Raw genomic sequence first — 20,841 nt, forward strand, 5'->3', positions numbered from 1 at the left:
ATCGCCTTAATCCTTTAAGCCTTAATATGGACTTATACAAATTATTATTGATGTTTTTATTAGGGAATTAATCGATACGTGAGCGTCGATAATAATAGGCTAGCTTACTGTTCAAATGGAAAATTATTATTTAAAGTCTGGATCTGAATGGGTCTAATGACGTACTGAACCTAATTGGGTAAATTTCTTGTTTCTGACCAGTAAGATAAATGAGAACTGGGTAAGCTCACTATTTATTCTTATTTCAGTAAACGTCTTACTTAAAGCAAAGCAATTGAGCATTTTTTCCTAAGTTACTCCTATCTATATTATTCATGCAAATAGATCCATGTGGAACAACAATATTGTATTCTGGTAAATTGAGAGGAAGGAAGAGAAATTGGTTTTCAAATTTGGAGCAATAGTGTCTGGTACTGGAGGTCTATGGAAATACTGAGCCATTATTATCAATTAGACAAAAAGTATTTTTAACAGTTTGTTTTATAAATTTTTATAAATCATTTTCTAGTAGGGAAATTTTCCAGTGTGTGTAAGCAATCTCAAAATTAAGCGATTTTTTTTTTAAGTCTCTAAGCAGATTGAAACATTTGTTTTTAAATGGAGTCTCCTTTACTAGTAAATATTGCAAACAATTAAAGGATCTACTAAGATGTAATGGAAGTAAAAAATTATACCTGGTTGGTTCTATATTGTAAAAGAAAACACTTGTGATTTCTGTAATTCGCAAGTTGTCTGCTGATGTTCGCCCAATTCGCCCAAATAGGTACAAACCTATGAATACTTGAAGATATTTTTGATGTTTACTTAAATGTCGACGTTTCGACTTACATTGTCATCCTCAGGACTCTGAAATGGATTCAACTAATCACAGAGATGAAGCAAAGTAATTTCAAGTACATAAAAAACACTATTAAAATAAATGTTCTTTACGTGTACAAAAATTAAAACAACAAAAAAAAAAACAAAGACCACGACACAATTAAAATTACATGAATTTTTTTTATACATTACACCTCTTACCTAAGTCTAGGTTTCCTTAGTTATAATTAAAACACATTAAGAGCGTAGAATTACTTTTAACATGGGTTAAATTGTAGATATTTATAGTTGAGTTAAGTTCAACCTAAAATGTAAACCTGGCCTTCTTTAGTGCTGCGTCTACTTCTGGCTATGATATTATCTCCATCACACAAACTTGGCTCCAAAATGATATACTTGATAATGAAATCCTTCCCAACTCATACGTAATGTACCGTTCTGACAGAAGAACTGACCTTGTTGCTGCTTCAAGGGGTATTGGTGTTCTACTGAGGATTCTGAACCACCTCTCCTCGGAAGCCCTCGACCTCTCTGCGATCAGCCAAGAAATACCGGAAATCGACCTGGTAGGATGTAGAGTCAAATTTAATCATTTTGTACTGTATATTTTTGTATTGTACGTTCCTCTTTCCATCGACTCCGTGCAATTAGAACGCTTTCTCCTTTCTCGAAGCCTTTTCCATGGTTAATGTAATCTATTCTGAACATGTGATTATCCTGGGAGACTTTAATGCCCTACTTATATTGAACACTCGGTATCTCCCAATAGTAAACGTCAACTTCTAAGTAATTTTTTTGATTTCCTAAACTATAAGCAATTCAATAACGTGGTAAATAACAATCTTCGCTGTTTGGATTTAATCTTTGCAAGTTTTAATATCTCTGTACTTAACAGCGGTGCATCTCTTGTCCCGGAGGATACCTACCATCCTTCTCTGTCATTTGAATTCCATGCAGGCCTTATCTCTCTCAATAACCTACCCCTTAATAAAGCTGAAATAAAGGAATTTAATTTTAGAAAGGCTAACTTTCCGCTTTTGTATCAGCTGCTGCTAGATACTGATTGGTCGCCTGTCATGGTGCAGCAGGACGTCAACTCTGCATGTGATGTTTTTTATAATATACTGAACTTTCGCTAGAGCGGTACCCTTCAAGGTAAAACGTAAAAGACGTTTCCCTCCCTGGTTTTCGGGGGACATATTCCGTAATATATATAAAAAGGAAAGAGCATTTCGTGATTTTAAGATTTCCAAGTCTAATCATCATCTAGAGATTTTTAGATCTCTGCGCAAGACAATTAAAGCTCTAACTGCACAAGCCTACAAAATGTACATCCATAGTATTGAGAACAAAATAACCTCCGATCCGAGTGAATTTTGGTCTTTTATTCGAAGCAAACGTAATCAGTCTCAAATCCCCGGCTCAATGAAGCTTTCTAACCAATCATACAATTAGGCCTGACAGTATTGTGTCCGCTTTTGGAGATTATTTCAGGAGTGTATACACGAACTCACTTCCCAGCGATCATCCTGTCGTAATGTTTCCAAGTGTAATGTGGCCAACTACCTTTGAATCAAAAGTCCAGTTGTCTTTAATTACTCAGTTAATGGAGAGTCTCTGGCAAGGTCTACCTGTTTTAAGGATCTTGGAGTCACCTTTAACCAAAAATTTTCTTTTATCCCTCACATCGAAGATACTGTTTCTAAAGCTACTCGCATGCTGGGCTTTATTATTAGAAATTGCAAACTATTTTCGAACACTGCCACTGCCAAAACTCTCTACTATGCATTTGTTAGATCCAGGCTGGACTACAGCTCCCTCATTTGGTCTCCCATTTACAACCAGCACATTCACCTATTAGAATCAGTCCAACGGCGATTCCTTAAATGTTTGGCATTTAAGGATGATGGAGTCTATCCTCCAAGGGGTTTTGACCATAACCTGCTGCTCTTTAGATATACTGAACGGTCACTTGCGAAGAGGAGAGAAATGCATTCGGTGAAATTCTTGTTTAATTTACTTAACCATAAAATTGACTGCCCCTCCCTTTTGCAAAGGATTTGCTTTCATATATCACGCCCAGGATCTAGACAGTGTCCAGCTTTTAACTTGGACACAGCCAGGTCCAACATTCTGTGCCAGAGTCCTATTCACTTTATGTGTCAAAACTTAAACACTATTGCTGATTCTTGTGACATTCACCATGACAATTTGGCACTTATTTTGAGTCACCTGCGTATGGTCGGTGGGGGAGGAATTCTTTTATAGTTTAGTTGCATGAATCTAATACAGTTCATGCATTCGTACTTGTACATTTATATATTTAATTGATTCTCCTGTAACTGGGTATATGTAACCTGTTGGAAATAAAGCTTATTATTATTATTATTATTATTGTAAACCAAGGGTAAACGTTTATTGAATTATCATGTGTTTTAATTTGTGAATCTTGAGAGTCCATTCTACAGCTCGATAGAGCCAGATGTAGCAGTCTACGAATGATAGCTTAACCTGCAGATCAAAATACGTACACGTACATATTTTTTACTTTTTATCACTTGTACCCACCACATAAAGTTAGTGTTTTTGATATTTATATTTAAATCCAAGGCTTTACTATACAGGGTGTTTGAAAAATAGACGGAGATATTTCAATGGGTGATTCCTTGTAAAAAAATATGAGAAAAAGTTTCTATAAACATGGGTACACCCTGTATATTGGCCGATATAATTTCCAAATTACCAAGGCAGTAAGGCAATGAGGTGAATCCAAAAAAAAACTGGAGAACGTAGGTGCTTAAGACAAATAATCAAACTCCTAACAAAATTACAATTACATGATTTATTGTATAAATAATTTGCAAGTACAAATAAAATAAACACTAAGTGATATATTTATTCATTACTATCGTTAACGTATCTTTTAATCCAACTTACAAACAATCCGACTTTTGTAAATATAGTGTAATATTTTGGATCGCACGTGATGTTCCGAGGATCTTTTGGGCTAATGCTGACCACACCTTCTAGCATCCATTTCCCAGTGACCGGGTCTTTTATAGCGAATCCTCCACCACTGTCGCCATTACATATAACCGAACCTTAAAGTAATTAAAATTAATCGGTGTGAATATTATTTCAGTTAAACCGAACCGTTTATTCCTTTGCCACAGAACGTGGCAACGGTCACGTATTTTTTAAATTCACTCATTTGATTGTCTATGCAGCCCTTTGTGCTTACTAACTCAACTCGTGCCTCTTGTAAGTTTAATGATGTAGAGCCTGATTCGGTTATGCCCATTCCTATGACCTAAAAGAATATTGAGTTATATAAGTGCAGTGAGTTCATTGCCTTATACAACTTGCCTTTCCTTCCATAGTAAAATTATCCAAATCCATAATGTTTCTCAAATTCAGATCCAGGCAAATTACCTGCACAAAATCACCAACTACAAATGGCGTTTTTAATTTAATTAAGGCAATATCCGATCCGAAGTTTCCCAATGCGTCGAAGTAGAGGTCGTGTATTATCACTTCGCTTACATCGGCAATCTGTTTGCCAGGTTCCTCTCTATCAAAATCACTGAAAGAACTTCCAGCTGTTACTTTAATTTCAGTAGCTGGTACGGTCCAAAGACAATGGGCAGCTAAAAAGAGTGTGCATTTTTTTGAGGCACTAAATGAATTTTTCTCTTAAAGAATTAACAATTTCCTGTGTCTCTGACCTCGTCAAGCAGCTCATTTGAATGGTGTGAGAACCAAAGGGAATTTGCCTCAATTTAATTAATTTACCTGTAATAACAAGCCTTTCCGACAATATAGAGCCTCCGCAAGAGAACTCCCACGTGTCCTTTTTGGTGTGCAAATAAATGGCAGTGTACCAAGGCCAATTAGCGGATGTCGTGGGTGATGCGTGCATAATTAACGGAGACATTACGGATTCTTTTATTAATCCACATTCTTGGAAAGTCTCTAGAATTAAAAAAAGTGGAGAGACATCTTTGGACACGCGTAGGAAGTTGGCACTCGCCGCTAGGAGGCCGAGTGGCGCGACTTTTAAATCGTAATGAATAGTCGGAAGTAAATAGAGTTAAATTAAGGGCTTCTGTTAGTCTTAAGTCATTGCGTTTAGTGCATTTTTCATAACCAAATCATACCCTTACTTGTGGCTTACCAACTATAAAACTTTTAGTAACACTAACCTGAATAGCTAGCATGTAAAACACTAAAACACAAAAAAGTAACTAAAATTCTCATATTCAAAGGTGAGTGTCAGCTAGTTAGTGCTGTTAGTTATTAGAAATATGTGTAGGTTTTTAAGCTAAATATCGTAGATTTATACATATATTACCATACTTAATGAGAAATTTTATTATGGCTCATGAGAGAGCATATTAATGTGATTTTATAATTTTGCCAACATATATTAATAAAATATTCACAAAAATTAATGAGCTCCATTTTTCCTGTCACGACAAATTTCGTGTATTATCTATATTCTTTAGTTAGACCACATGCTAGAAAATCTCTGTTTATCAAATTCAATGCAGTTTTCGAGTTCAGATATTATCGATGTATAAGCCCAGGTCATGATCGAGCCTTATTCAATCCCTTATTTGTTAATAATATTTCGCAACTAAGTATTTAAAAGGTTTCTAATAAATAAAATTCAAACTACTGCAAGTCTTTTCCTGAGGATTTTATAAAATTTACTAAAGGATTTCTTCCCTCTTTAACACAGCTTTATAAAGTAAAGTGCTCTCTATGGTGTCTTATTGGATCCACGACTCAATTCCTCCTGTATCTTTAAAAACTGATAAGAGCTGGTATTTAATGGTGAAATTACGTTCATGCACTACTTTTTGTATAAGTTATCGTCCTTCATCGAATAATTTAACTACGCTTTTAGCGCAATTTACTCAATGGACCTCGATAATGTAAAACCCGATCATCTGTTCGTTCTATACGTAATTTTCCTCTTTAATCCTCGTACATACATTAACTGTACCATTAACTACTCCATCGCGTTTTACGTTAATGATAGGCGGATTTCGCGTTTATCAGCAAGTTTCCATCGTGAATTTTAAGCTCCTATAAGAAACTCAATAATTGATTTATATTAGATGACACCCATAAGGAGAATATTTAGGTAATATTTATACCCGAGTCAAATTAAAAATTCAAACCCTTTGGTAACATCAGGTAATGGTCACTGTAGGTTGGAATTTTTAGATCGTTAGGAAGTTTTGCTCTCTATCTCGTTAATTTTAGTTCTCAGCAATCCCACCCGACTGCGCCAACTAAATAGATCGAATTATTAAGATTAAATTGAAAGGATGGAAATTATTCTACGAATAACTGCACATTTCTTGAATTTTTACTATGGAATTTTTACACAGTTAATTTATGACCTTTTAGGATAAACACTGGGTAGAAACGTCAAGTATATCGGACTTTAGCCGACCAGGTTATCTTTTTCACAGTGAAAGTGTTTCATTGCTACAATCCAAACAAGACTTTTCTGTAAGGGTAGGACGATGTTGCCCTTACCAAACTTCAAATCCTTTGGTGACACCAGGTAATCGTCAATGGTGTTGTTCTGCAATGATTGGATGTTTGCACGCTTATCAAATACGACAGTTAAAATGTCATTAATGTCATATTTGATGTACGTCAAAAATTACCAATAAGAGTTAATCGACCATCTTGGGTGGCAGACTATTCCGCCTCGCCATATTCAAAATTCATACGAATGGTTAACATTCGGCTTTCTAGCGTCGTATTTTTTCTGCTTTTTCCAACTGTTACCGTGGTTACCAGTTCTCGTTGCAAATGTGTCCTTTCTGTCACCCCTGCTCGTATTTGCGCCTTTTATTTTATAATTATAATTTATTTTATAATTTGCCAGTTTAATTGCAAAAATAGAAATATATTTAAAAAAACCTGCTTGTTAGGCGAAAAATATTAGTGTCAACTTCTAAATGTGAAAATTTCTCAAAAACTATTAAACTTATGAGAAAAATAATTGTTGAAGGAAGTGGGTAGCGTGTCTCCAAAAACAAATTTCATATCTAAGACGAGAATTAATGAAGGCACAGTATACCATCAATCAGAAGCAATCCTCACTTATAATTTTTCTAAGACACTTGATGCTGTGTAGTTGGAACACCTCCAATCGAGATCCATTCAAACGAAACCATGGTTTCATTTGAATTCAATGATAATAAATTTGAGTCAAACTTAGTTTTAATTTTTTGCAACTCGGTAGACATAGAAGAGTAAAGAAGCTTCTTAGAAGAACTGTGCCACCAAATAGATGTGTCATCAGCAAACAACATAAGTTTTCCCTGTATACTAAGATTTTCTTGGATCTATCTAAAACAGATCCATGTGGGACGCTCCACTGCAATGCACCACACTAAGAGCTTGCAGAACCCATATGTGTGATAGATGTGATGTTTCTGTAGCAGAAATTCACGACCGACACAATCAAACGCTCTTAATAAATCGCAAAACATTGCCGCAGAAGCTCTATCTCTATTTATCTATCCGTACAACTCCTAAAAGAAGTTGCATATGGCATCATTGGTACCCATCTCTTATCAAAATTAATTAATTAATTGCTGAGGTTCTAAACGACTGAACAATACGACTAATAATAATAATATTATCTTTATTTAGCAAAAAAGCTACATTCAATAAAAACTTAAATGAAAAATAAGTAAAAGTATAAGTTGGCCATAACTGTATCAGGAGACTCCGCTTTGTCCATGGATGGTATCGGTAATCCAGAAACAGCATCCCGGTTCCAGAAATATCCTGTCAGAGGTAGACCATAAATTAAAACTAGACTTAACCTAAACATTATTTCCTTGCCCCACTTATTAAAAGCACAGTTAATTGATTTTGCCTTGCCTTATCATAATAAAAATAATGTCGACTCAGGTTGATCGAGTCGGTTCGGTAATAATCTAATCCGGTTGGGTCTGTACCTAAACTACTCCTAAGATCTTCATTTGGCAAAAAATCTTTACTATGGAATTACTTCAGAGTTAATTTAAGATCTTTTAGCATAAACACTGGGTTGAGACGTCAAGTCTAGAGACTTTAGACAAGGTCTTGCAGGTTATCTTTTTCACAGTGAAGGTGTTTCATTGTTACAATCCAAAGAAAACTTTTCTGTAAGGGTAGGACGATGTTGCTTCAAACTTCAAATCCTTTGGTGTCAGAAAGTAGTTACTCTCTATCTCACTAATGCCAACGTCAAAGCACAATGCTCTTTCTAGTTCGTAACGGTTCTCAGGAATCCCACCCGACTGCGCCAACTAAATAGATCGATTAAGAGGTCGAGATATGAACAATATTAAGATTGAGAATTTAGGTTAAATGAAAAGGATGAAAATTATTCTACGAATGACTGCACATTTCTTTAATTTTTTCTTGAATTTTTACTATGGAATTACTACACAGTTAACTTAAGCCCTTTTTGGGATAAACACTGGGTAGAAACGTCAAGTATATCGGACTTTAGCCGAGGTCTTGCAGGTTATCTTTTTCACAGTGAAGGTGTTTCATTGTTACAATCCAAAGAAGACTTTTCTGTAAGGGTAGGACGATGTTGCTCTTACCAAACTTCAAATCCTTTGGTGACACCAGGTAATCATCAATGTAGATTAGTATCATTTTATCATTGGGAAGTTTTATTCTCTATGTTACTAATCCCAGCGTCAAAGCACAATGCTCTTTCTAGTTCGTAACGGTTCTCAGCAATCCCACCCGACTGCGCCAACTAAATAGATCGACTAAGAGGTCAAGATATAAACTAATGGACCAAACAATATTAAGATTGAGAATTAAGGTTAAATGAAAAGGATGAAAATTATTCTACGAATAACTGCACATTTTTTTAATTTTTTCTTGAATTTTTACTATGGAATTACTGCACAGTTAACTTAAGACCTTTTTGGGATAAACACTGGGTAGAAACGTCAAGTATATCGGACTTTAGCCGAGGTCTTGCAGGTTATCATTGTTACAATCCAAAGAAGAATTTTCGGTAAGGGTAGGATGATGTTGCTCTTACCAAACTTCAAATCCTTTGGTAACACCAGGTAATCGTCAATGTAGATTAGCATCTTTTGATCGTTAGAAAGTTGTTACTCTCTATTTCAAAGCACAATGCTCTTTTTAGTTCCTACCGGTTCTTATAGCAATCCCACCCGACTGCGACAGCTTAATAGACCGACTAAGAGATCAAAATATACTGACAGAGCAAACAATCTTGAGATCGAGAGTTGAGGTTAAGCCCCAACCATAAAAATGATTACAATTCCCAAATAAAACAACGATTTTCTTATAATATGTATTTCATGAGAGCTATCACAAATATTTCACATAGAAAATCAATATAAGTATATATTTAATATCAGTAACCGTAAAACAAAAAGAGATGCCATAATAAGTCTGATATCATTTTGTTTCCTCCGATAATAATTTGTTATAAACATTACTATATTGTTTCAATAAACAAATACTGATGAATACAATCACAACTTTTGCAGCATCTCTTCTCCTATCGACCGATCGTTTTTTTTTTTTTATTTACTTTTCCTCAGACTTTTCACTTCTTTATCGGATAATTTAAAGGGCATCTCCGCTCTATACGCCAACGGATTCTCGAGTTCTCGTTCTTCCAAATCTGCCGCGAGTTCCTCGCTAGTTACACTATCGACAGTCTTACCCGTTCCGTAGAAAATGTCTTCATTGTAGACCCTGTCCTTTCTTCTATAAGTGCCATGGAGCTAACAGTAAATGCCGCATTTATAATGGAACCTTTTAAGACTTTTAATCAAATTTACTCACTTTATCCCAGAACGATATGTTAAAAGCAAAGTTCACGTGGAAATACTGATGGTGGTTGTCGTGGAAAATGGCATCCGGTTGCCAAGGTTGCCACCAGAACGACTTAAAGTTTACTCCCGAATGGTCGATTATTCCGTGATAGTAAGCGTAGAACGCGGAAGCGTAAAATGGAACTGAAACATTAGAAAACTTAATGAATCAAAAAGAAAAAAAGAGGGAGAAAACTTGCAAACTTGAATTCATTTGTTACATATGTTTTATAATACTTACACCAATGTATAGGAGCAAAGAATAATGGGGTGGCCAAAGTGATCTGGATATGTAACGACTCCACCGGATGTATTGCCGTTACAGAGAAAGCGGTGGGCTGCTTGTACTTGTGATGTAACTTATGGAAGTTCTTGTACAGGAAGGGCAAATGATAAATGCGGTGCAACCAATACGTTAAATAGTCCTAAAAAGCGACGAAATTGATTGTGACAAATATAGATTTAACTGCCGTTTCATACTTACTTGATAAATGAAAATTAACGGAAACTGCAAAATGAAATATAACCAACCGTATTCACTTATGTCATAATATACCGTGCAATAACCACCGTTATAAATGTAGCATGATAACAGGGAGCTAACGGTCGCATTAAGGAATAACGTGAAGGATCCCAATAAGATTTCGTGTTTTTCCAGTTCTGGTGAGAGCCACTTTTGCGGCTGACACTTCCATTCTTCGGGTCTGTCCCGTTGTCTGATGTAATAGTACCACTGAAACGAAATTTTCAATTTACTAAGGGATGAAGGAAAATCACTATTCGTCAAACAAAACAGTTTTTTTAATGCCAATTTTATTCTGACATAGATTTTGCACTACAAGTTTTTAAAGCAAGATTCTTTCACTGAGTACAAAGTATAGTCAAATGCCTTTACGAGCATCTATTACATTTATTAGTACAAAATGATTTCAATATAAAATATAGCCTTAAATAGTCAACTCTTAAAATGCCATTTTTAAATTATATCAAATTACATGACTTATGAGATATTCTCTATCAGCTTGAATATTTATGACATTACATCAACATTCCTTAATGGTAAAGAAACCATAGAAAATAGTTTCGGTGATAAACGAATTGTTTTAAGTTTTATAGCAACTTAAACATTTTTATCAATCAATTAAGAGTCCACTTATCTAATGACAAGGTCCAATCATTTATCAAATAGTGCTGATTATAGTAAATACCTACTGCAATTTAAGTATGGTAATTAAATCGCAATATGAATAATTTTTTGTATGTAACAATTGTAATCATATAAAAATAAACTTCATAATAAATTTATCATTTAAATTTAAGTGCTGCTAATCTGTATAAAGTATGTGATATTTTTCACGTATAAATTTTCAGAAGTGGGAAATTTGGGAGGTATTATTGTACATTAGCTATAATTGCTTACTCACTCAATATTTTTAAATTTAACTGTTGGTTATAAGTTTCATATCGTTAGCAAATAACAGGATACATTCATATTCTAGGCTGCGTTTTAGTTTTAACAGAGAATATTCCATGTTTTATTAGCTAACCTGCTGCCTTTTTTGTTTTACTGTATTCAGATAAAGAAGTTCATTTGGGTTAGATTTTGGACCAACTCAACATCTACTTCTGGTTTACAGCTTGTATACAGTCTCTAATAAGTTTAATTGTCTCAAATTGTCTTAGTTCAGGTTGTTCGATTTTAAAATGTGGGAATAAAAATGATATCGGATTACCAACTACCACACTGCATGTAGCCAATAAAGGGCAGATCTGCTGACATCAATTTGGTTTTTTATGTTAATCAAAAAACAATAATAATAGATAAATATATGAATGAAGCAAAATATTTTTCCACATCATTGAGATAGCATAGAAAACTACATAATCAATACTTAATACTTAAAGAATCTCTTCCTATATCCAAGTAGCAATTTGACGACTTGTGGATGTAAAAACACAAATCATTTTAAGAGCACAAACATCACCCTTTTGTCAATAAAAGTATCTTTTTATGACGCATATATTCAATGATAACAATCAATCACTCCACATCAATTGTCGTCATTAGCTGAGTTTACGTCAAACAAAAACAAAATTTTTTCATTGTTTTATTCTAAATACTTAAATAAAAGTGAAATAAACATCATGAGAGTGGAGAGAAATTTGGATGAGGGTATTATACTTACTGTTCAAAGTTTTTAGTATCATAAAGCAAGTCTAGTTCTTAAAAAAGTTCGGATACTGACCACTTACATAATTTCCTTGTTTGTCTTTGTATATATGTCATTTTGATTAAATATAGTCTTCTTTTCAGGTTTTTGTAAGTCAATCAATGAATGTACTGAAATTCATCGATTTGTCTTTGGACTCCATGGACCTTTATCACCTTTTCACTCTAGTTTCTCTTATCGGCAATATTAGCAGAGGCCTCCTTCAAAGGTCTTTTAAGGCAAGTCGTACTGTTAGTGGCGATATTAGCTGGAAAGCGAAATCTGAACTCTCGGCTTGCTGAAAATTTACCTTCCGGTTTTGCTTTTTGTTGACAAGCCGGAACGTGTATGAATTAGTTGTGAGTACAGGCCGAGAGTTAGCAGAACTTTTTCGATATTTAGTTTACTTGTTACTCTATCATTTAAGTTTCTTATTAAATTTCTTGTGCTCATAAAAATGGCCGATATGAGAACGCGGTCTCACGAATTTATTACCGAATTCATTGAACTTTATAGATCATTGCCGTGTTTATACGATATAAAAAGCAAGCAATATTTGAAAAAACCTTTGAAGTTAGCTGCTTACAATAAAATGGTAGAAAAATTAAAAGCAGTAGATCCAGCAGCAACAAAAGATGTGGTGGTAAAGAAAATAAATAATATGCACAGTTCGTACCGTAAATATTAAAAAAAAATTAAAGACAGCTAAAGAAGTGGTTCCAGTGGAGAGGTTTATGAAACATCATTATGGTACTTTCATCTTTTAGACTTTCTTTATGGACGCGATATGGAAATGAATAACAGCGATGATAGTGAGGTAATTTTTTATTTTAGAAATTTGATTTTTTATTGGTCTTGAACATTGGATTCAATTTCAGAAAACAAACTTTTTACATGATATTTTTTTATTAAACTGCTCGCCATAATAAAAGGGACAACTGCATTTTTTTGATGATTTTCAACCACCTACATATACAGGGTGTTTCAAATTCGACTCTCAGCATTGAGATCTCGGTTGCTATAGAAGATATGAAGATGGTTAAATTAGGGCAAAGTTGCGCATTTTTGCGCCTAATAATATGCCATTAAAAAAATAGAAAATTCCTAGCAGTTCTGAAAACAGACATTTAGAAAAATCAATTTTAATTTTTACTGAGCTTTAAAGATAATTTGCACTTTTGCATTGCCACTTTTTCCGTGCTACATGGTGGTGTTTTTAGTTTTTTATTACGACGTTTCGTTTTTTGGCGACCATCATCAACTTTGTTTTTTCTTACGGATGCCATATTTTATTCTTGCATTTTTAAAAAGTGCTTTCCAATACTTTTCTATTATGTATTGCACTCTATTGAAGATCATCAAAAAAATGCCGGTGTCCCTCCTATTATGGCGAGCAGTTTATTTTAAAATGACAAAATAAATTCAATTTTTCGCAACTAATTCTTTTTAAAATATTCTGTTTTGCGTCTTGAGGACAACGTCTACTTCCATGTCTTTTTGTAGCGATGATAGTATCTGTTGATCTGCCAAGATAGCTTCTTCATCCGTAGATATGTCCGTGTACTGGAATGGATTCTTATTTCGTAAATAATTATGCAATACGTATGTAGCCATTACCACAGTTTCTATATTTTCACAGACGGACAGATGTTCCTATTTCGGTATGATATATGTATACGAAATCGATTTGCAAGAATTCCAAACACATTCTCAATAATTCGTCTAGCTCTACTTAAACGTTTGTTAAAGTATGAACGGGTCAGTATTCAGTTCTTTTTCTTTATAGTAGACTTTAAAAAACCTTTTCTAAGCGCAAAAGCTTCATCTGCTATGAATACATAAGGTAAATGAATACGTTGATTAATTGCAAAGCACCCTTTACTAATGCCTTGTAAAAAGATGTGTTATTTATCACCTCTCCGTCAGATACTCGTCCGTTTGTACCGACATCAAACAATATTAATTCATAATTACTATTTGCAATTGTCATTAATACAACACCGAAACTGTTTATAGTTGTAGTAGTATGCTCCGCTGCCTGGAGGTGGTCTTATTCTTATAATGTTTGCCGTCAACGGCACCGAGGCAATTTGGAAACTGCCATTTGTTTTCAAAGTCGAGTCCAATCTGCTCCCATTCTGATTCTAAATTTGGAAACTGTAATAAAAAAAATAAAGTGTCATTTTACTATAGGAAAACGTTAATACTTAAGTAATATATTTTTTTAGGAAGAAGCACAAGAAAATGCAGAATCACCAGCAGCAAATGAATTGGCAAGAGACGAAAACGTGTCACAGGATGAAGGAGGCCAATATGACTTTCATCTACTCGAAAACGTACATCCATAAGATCTAGCAAAAAACAAAAACCAATTTTGAACCAGACCAATAGCCAAGAGTTGGACGCAATGCCGCCAATGATGGCAACATATTGCCAAAAAATAATAAATGACGCCTTATTCAATGCAAAGTGCGGGCAACTAACAGCACACTCAAGAATTGTAACTGACTCGCAAACAAGTAGTACCTACTTCAGTTCAATACCTACAGCCATATCCACAACAGTTTAATACAATGACAACAGATTATGACAATCAACTTCTCACAACACGTGGTTATTACAATAGTTTTGTACCCTAAGTTTTTTTTGTAAATTATGTAGGGGAGACCGGGTCACAGTGGTCACTCTTAAATAACTTTTGTTCCTTTGGCTTGTATGTTATGTCACCTAGGATGTAGCGTGCAAACTACCATTCCAATAATCTTTCTTCCTTTGATGTCCGTCCTATTTACGATTTTTGTGTTAGTGTGAGTTTTTGTTTTGAAGAGTGCACGTGAAAAGTTAAGGTACGTTTTATTTTTTGCATCATTTCTTGTCATATTATTTTTTCGTAAAGAAACCTAGTTAATTTTAAGACGGGTACATTAAAGTATATCGGGTGGAGAAGCGAAAAATCTTAGGTTTGACTAGCAATATTTTTTGGTAGAACATGTATTTTAGGTTAGTTTGGGACACAGTGGCCAGGTTGAAAATGGGGCACAGTGGTCACTACTAATTTATGATAATTCGAGTGACCACTGTACCCCCATTAATATTTTAATTTTTGTAGAATTCTCCGACATCTTAATATCAATAATAAAGTAATTTATTATCAATATAATTAAGCAAACAATTTTGCATTTGTTGTATTTTGCTTTCTTTCTAGCTAATATGGTATTAACACTGCACACGGTATTATTATACACACACAACACTTCTATTTCAACAATCTCTATTTACTCTAATTTATTATATTAGTGGTTTTTTGGAAAACAAGCTAAGAAATAAATAATATATAGTGTACCTAATTGTTTCAGGTTACAAAACCCATATAAAATGCCACGTAATAGAAAACGTAAGACAAATATTGGCTTAGTTGACGAAAATGATATGAAAGCAACTGTTACTGCAGTTTTAAATGGAGGTCTATCTACAAAAGCGGCTTCACTGCGATTTGCCATACCTCGTACCACGTTGCGACGATATATTTTACAATGCCGTGACGAAAATATTAACTGGGAAGAGCCGATATTTCCAAAAATGCGCCCTAATTACGAATGCCGAAAAATTTTTACACATGAAGAAGAGGCAGTTTTATGCTAATATTTAATTCAGTGCGGAAAACTTCAACATGGCTTACAACCAAAAACCGCTAGAAAGCTAGCTTATGATCTTGCAGTTGCAAATAATAAACAAATTCCGCAAAGTTAGCATACAAATGAATCTGCCGGCCCAGACTGGTTTAGTGCTTTTATGTAACGGAATCCCATTATTTCATTACGAACCCCTGAAGCGACATCTATGTCAAGATCTGTAGCATTCAATAAAGTCATAGTTCATAAATGGTACGACACTTTGTTAAAACTGTATGAAAAGTATCCTACTTTTGATGCCAGTAAAATTTATAATGTCGACGAAACTGCATTGACGACTGTGCAAGGATCAACTAAAGTTATTGCAGAGAAGGGTCAAGTGACTTCTGCGGAACGGGGCATTCTAGTTACTATGTGTGGAGCAATTAATGCTGTTGGAAATTGTGTTCCACCACTATTAGTGTTTCCAAGAGTAAAGTCTGGCTAATAATCCCGGAAAGCCTATCACTATATACGAAATAGCCGAACTTTTTGGCGTTGCTTATCATCTTGCCTTTTCACACAAAAATTGCATATCTCGTTTTGCTAGTACAGGAATATTTCCCCTTAACAAGTTTCTATATGGAGATGCTGAGTATGTAGCAGCAGAAGTCACAGATAAGCCAGAAAAACCAAAGGACCAAACTTCTACATATAGAACCTGAGAAGACAGTGAGACCAAACACCCCGTTAAATCAGGTGATCCCGACCACCAGCTCTTGTAATTCAATTCCTTTGAAAAAAGTGAATCAAAATGAGTCTAGATTACCTTTAATATCTCCTGAAAATTTACGACCATATCCAGAACAGAATAGAACAGGAATATATGGAAAAATGTCGAAAGGAGAGTTTGAAACAAAAACAGAATAAGCAAGATAACACTGTAAAAGGTAAGAAAAATATAATGAAACTAATGCCATCCAGCAGCGAAAGTGAGGGTGAAATATCAGACTTAGCAGAGAGCCATACTTTTGACGAAGAGATTTTTGAATCAGATGAAGACATTGTTGAACTGGATGAAAATTTGGACAATATTCGTGTTAAGTGCTATGTATTGGTTCGGTTTGCAACTAAAAAGACAATAAGGTTCTATGTGGGTCATGTCGAAGGTATTGAACGCGACGAATATAAAGTTAATTTCTTAAGGAAGAAAGGCAATAAGTTTGTTTTTCCTCAAGTGAAAGATGAGGCATCAGTCCCAGTTTTTGATATTGTTTCGATTTTACCAGCCCCTTTAGATTATGGTGGTACTTCCAGATTACGTACAACAACGAAAGTTCGGTGTCGACTTTAGTGGATACAATATAACGTAATCTTTCCTAAATATAAGTTTAAACCTGTATTTTTTTGTTAGTGACCAGTGTGCCCCAATGTCATGGCCACTCTACCCCTGGTGCGGGGTACAGTGGCCAAAAATCAAGGCGGATTAAAATGTTTATTTTTTTTTTAAGAATAAGTGTTTTTTTTTTAATATATTTTGCGTTATTAGTATAGACTATGTTCTTTATTTCCCTTAAAGAAAAAATCAAATACATTAAATGGGTTGAAAAATACGCCAACAATAAGTAAAAGGTGGCCACTGTGACCCGGTCTCCCCTACTTATTATGTAAAATAAAAATTATAACAACGTAGCTTACCTTAATAATCTATATTTAAGAACCTCAATTATTGCCTGGCACGTTTCGGGAATCATTCTCCCCAGACATTAAGCAGAGATACGGGCTGTGAATTTTAAGTCTTCGTAGTTTCTCCCTGTCGCTAAGTACCTCAAAGTAGTACTTAATCGCTCATGAGGATGCTAACCTCATCAAACTATCTTCCTTTTGAATTAATGGGGTTACAAGTTCTAGCAATTCCGTATAGGAATTTTCATCCATACGAAGATAGTTTCTGTAATCATCAGGTTCCAGTCGTAATTTATTTATGAGATAAGTGTGGGAAGTAACGTGTCGATTTATTAACCACTGTTTTGCCCATTTAGAACGCTTGTGTTTTTTCTTTGTATGTTCTTTAGGTAACAAAGCTATTATTATTAGGTAGCAAACCTATTAACGTAAGATCGTTGTCCGAAATCATGTCTAGTTCCCGCTAAGAACGTTTTTAAAAAACTGAACAAACCCGTTGGATAAAAAGTAATGTGTATGCTTTAGCCGGGGGTACAGGTTTAGCCTTCCGGTAAACAGTATCGAGTATGCCGTCCTTTACACCCATATTATAATAAACAAAGAATGCTACTACAAATACTTATAAAGTGTGCTAATGCAAAAAAAAAAACAAAAACTTACAAAAAAAAAATTATTTTTGAGGTTAACTAAGCTAACTTCTTGTCCTGTAAGTGACCTGTCAAAAAAAATGGCGCGTAATTCAAATTTAGGTGATATTTCCTCCAGATGTTATTTTACCGCCGATTTTCTTAATACTTACATGTATAAATCCGCCAATTCCAACATACAGTCCATAAGATACAACAAGCGAGGGCCACCAGAAGCTAAGAAAGTTATTCAGCCTAAGAGATTCCAACGTAAACCACCGACTATCAACAGTAGCGTTAACACTTCTATGTCCGAACTGTTTTATCAGGTGCACCCAAACTAGGATCCAGTCTCCTGATGATGAAGAAAAAATTATCAGTAATATTAGGTTCTGCAGGGTGATGTCCTTATCAGGTGACAAGTCAATCAAAGTCAGAAAAGGCGATTGTAGAACCTGACCTGATTGTTACCATTAGGCGAGTTTTAACGTAATGAGTAACCGCGTTTTGGTAAGGAGAACTGGCAATGGTGTAAATTATTATTTGGTAACAAAACCAGTTACCATCATGGCTGGTCGGTTATGAATTGTGGTAATATATTTATCCTTTTCTGGTGTGCTATTTGTTTTTTGTTGACTTTTAACAGAACAGTTTTTCTATGGTAACAAGTTTTGCTTGACAAAAAAATTATTGAAAAGCTCTTCCTTCGTTAAAGGTAGATTTTGATAAAAAGAAAAAATGGAAAATGGATATTCAGTGTTGTTGATGCTGAAGATCCAGCACAAACATTTAAAATAAAGCTGCCTGCTGAAGATTATTTTAAAATAATGGAAGGAAGTGGTACATTATAAATATACCTATATATTTCTAATACATTTTGTAGTTTCTTAAACAATTTGAATTTGAATTAAACCACAAAAGTAAATGAACTTATCAGTAATTATTAAGTCAACAAACCATTTGCGCGCGCATTGGCGGTTAAAGTTTACAAATTGGAATCGTATGTCGGCCATCTTGCTTGGCAAAATTGACAGAGAGTTGACCGACAGTTGTTGACATTGACTGATTTATTGATTACTATTATGTTTTTGTATTGTCAATCTTTAGTCTTTAATAAAATCAAATTCAGTTGATTTCAATGAAGAAGTTTCACTTTTCAAGTATTTCATTTTTAACTTGATTATTACAAATACACGTTACAAAATGTCTGGTTTTTCATTTTCTTTTCAATAATTAAAAATTGATTAAGATTTTCTGAAAATTTCATTGATGTAAGAGTATGTATATTTTAAATGGTTCTAAGAAATATAGTAATAAAAGATTTTTTAAATTTCCTTCAGTTCCCATCGCTATAGAATTTTTTCTGATCAGTTCTCTTCACAAATTTTAATAATGCTGATACTGCTGTGTTTACACTACAATACGTATTTATTTAAACATTTATTTTGTCTTTTTTTCACTTGAGAAGAATATTTCTTAGTATTAGTTTTAATTAATTTAATATTAGTGTATATGAGACAATTAAGACTTATCAAAGAATTATCAAAAGAGCGAATAGATTTGCAAAAAATACAGTGAAGTATATAAAGGTGAGGTTGCACGGATATTTTTTTAAATTAATTTTTGATCAGTTTGTGTTTATTTCTGTGGAAAAAAATATGAGTAAGGTTATGTTTACGTCAGTAATTTTTTTGTTTATTGTATTGCCTCTTGGACAAATGTCTGTCCTTCGTCGTTTTCAGGACAAAATTAATTTGTATTTTGTGACAAATCGGTGTTTTCATGGTCAGTCTTCAAACCGAATGCAATAGCGATGAAAGGTATAATAATACAATATTCATCCTTAAATTGATCTTCGATTAATAAATTGATGTGTGAGTCTTGTATATGAAAGTGTGATATCTTACTACCACTATGTGACTAATCTTAAAAAATTCAAAACTAAAACATTCTTATCCCTCCTGTTTTTTTATTAAATAAATTCAAGGAATGTGAGATTAACTTCCTTGAATCAACTTGGGTTACTAGCGGAGTAAATTCAGGGGCTTTCCCATAATGATCCACCAGAAAACATGAAGGCAAAAAGAATGTTTTACATGTTGACTGAGAATTCTGACGAATATTAGCAAACAAGTCCAAGTGTTTTGGGGAATGTACTAAAATCTGTCTTACCATTGATCGACACGCCTAAAATAAACACAGCAACAGACGCAATAATTTTAGCGACACTTTCCGGTAAAAGTTTCCAAACTTTCGAAATCTGCTCGTCGTACCTCTCGGACCAAGTCAATGCCATCGGATCGAAGGTTTTTCCATTTTGACCTTGTAACTTTTCAGTTTTGCCATTATTAGTCTTGTTTTTTTTCATCGCTGCAACTATTTATAAATTTATATATACCGACGACCATTTGAGGAACCTGGCTCGCGCGAGACTGTCTTATACGTGAATACATAAATCTCTATTAAACAAACTGGCGATAACGATTTTGCATATCAAAGTTCTTTTAAGTGCCTATATTTATTTTATTATTGGTATTATTATTATTATTATTATATCCCGACCGACGAATTACGATAAATTAATCTCTAGCGATGTCCATTGTTATTTTGTAATCAGTTTTCGATTCTTTTTTTCAAGTGAGTCGCGAATTTTAGATTTAATTAAGTATAGGGTCTACCAATAAGAATGATATAAGTTTAAATAGCTAAAAAATAAAAACGAATTGGTTAATTTCTATGATTGATGTTTCATGTTGTAGTTTATTATGTAACATTATGTTTTAAACAAAATATCATTAAGATGTCCACCTCGGCTACGGCGGCAGACCTTTAGACGATGAACCCAATTTTCAATCACTTTTTCTAACAAATTGGGCTAAATTTCGCGAATAAACCTAGTTATGTTAACTTTCAACTCATTGATGGTTTGAGGATTGTTAGAATACACCTTCGACTTCACATATCCCCAAAGAAAAAAGTCCAGGGGAGTAAGATCATA

At 34.1% G+C, this 20,841-nt stretch overlaps 2 protein-coding genes and 2 long non-coding RNA genes across 4 annotated transcripts; 1 reads left to right on the forward strand and 3 right to left on the reverse strand.

Annotated features, from left to right (window-relative positions):
• The first annotated feature begins 130 nt into the window (after nucleotides 1-130).
• LOC126744975 (uncharacterized) lies at nucleotides 131-17,223 on the forward strand. Its single transcript, XR_007663383.1, has 2 exons — nucleotides 131-220; nucleotides 14,149-17,223. It is a non-coding gene; the product is annotated as an uncharacterized LOC126744975 (long non-coding RNA).
• LOC126744969 (clotting factor C-like) lies at nucleotides 3,643-5,157 on the reverse strand. The gene is made up of 5 exons (XM_050452599.1): nucleotides 5,022-5,157; nucleotides 4,612-4,791; nucleotides 4,186-4,466; nucleotides 3,973-4,129; nucleotides 3,643-3,920 (listed from the first exon to the last, which is right to left on the reverse strand). The coding sequence occupies exons 1-5, from the start codon at nucleotides 5,074-5,076 to the stop codon at nucleotides 3,715-3,717; spliced, it is 879 nt and encodes a 292-aa protein (XP_050308556.1). The 5' UTR covers nucleotides 5,077-5,157; the 3' UTR covers nucleotides 3,643-3,714.
• LOC126744961 (methylsterol monooxygenase 1-like) lies at nucleotides 9,168-20,290 on the reverse strand. The gene is made up of 6 exons (XM_050452589.1): nucleotides 20,016-20,290; nucleotides 18,017-18,198; nucleotides 10,195-10,443; nucleotides 9,952-10,135; nucleotides 9,682-9,854; nucleotides 9,168-9,620 (listed from the first exon to the last, which is right to left on the reverse strand). The coding sequence occupies exons 1-6, from the start codon at nucleotides 20,209-20,211 to the stop codon at nucleotides 9,417-9,419; spliced, it is 1,188 nt and encodes a 395-aa protein (XP_050308546.1). The 5' UTR covers nucleotides 20,212-20,290; the 3' UTR covers nucleotides 9,168-9,416.
• Nucleotides 12,733-18,009, reverse strand: LOC126744977 (uncharacterized). The gene is made up of 2 exons (XR_007663385.1): nucleotides 17,230-18,009; nucleotides 12,733-14,077 (listed from the first exon to the last, which is right to left on the reverse strand). It is a non-coding gene; the product is annotated as an uncharacterized LOC126744977 (long non-coding RNA).
• Nucleotides 20,291-20,841: the final 551 nt, after the last annotated feature.

This window comes from Anthonomus grandis, chromosome 15 (assembly GCF_022605725.1).
Source record: "Anthonomus grandis grandis chromosome 15, icAntGran1.3, whole genome shotgun sequence".
Lineage (NCBI taxonomy): Eukaryota > Metazoa > Arthropoda > Insecta > Coleoptera > Curculionidae > Anthonomus > Anthonomus grandis.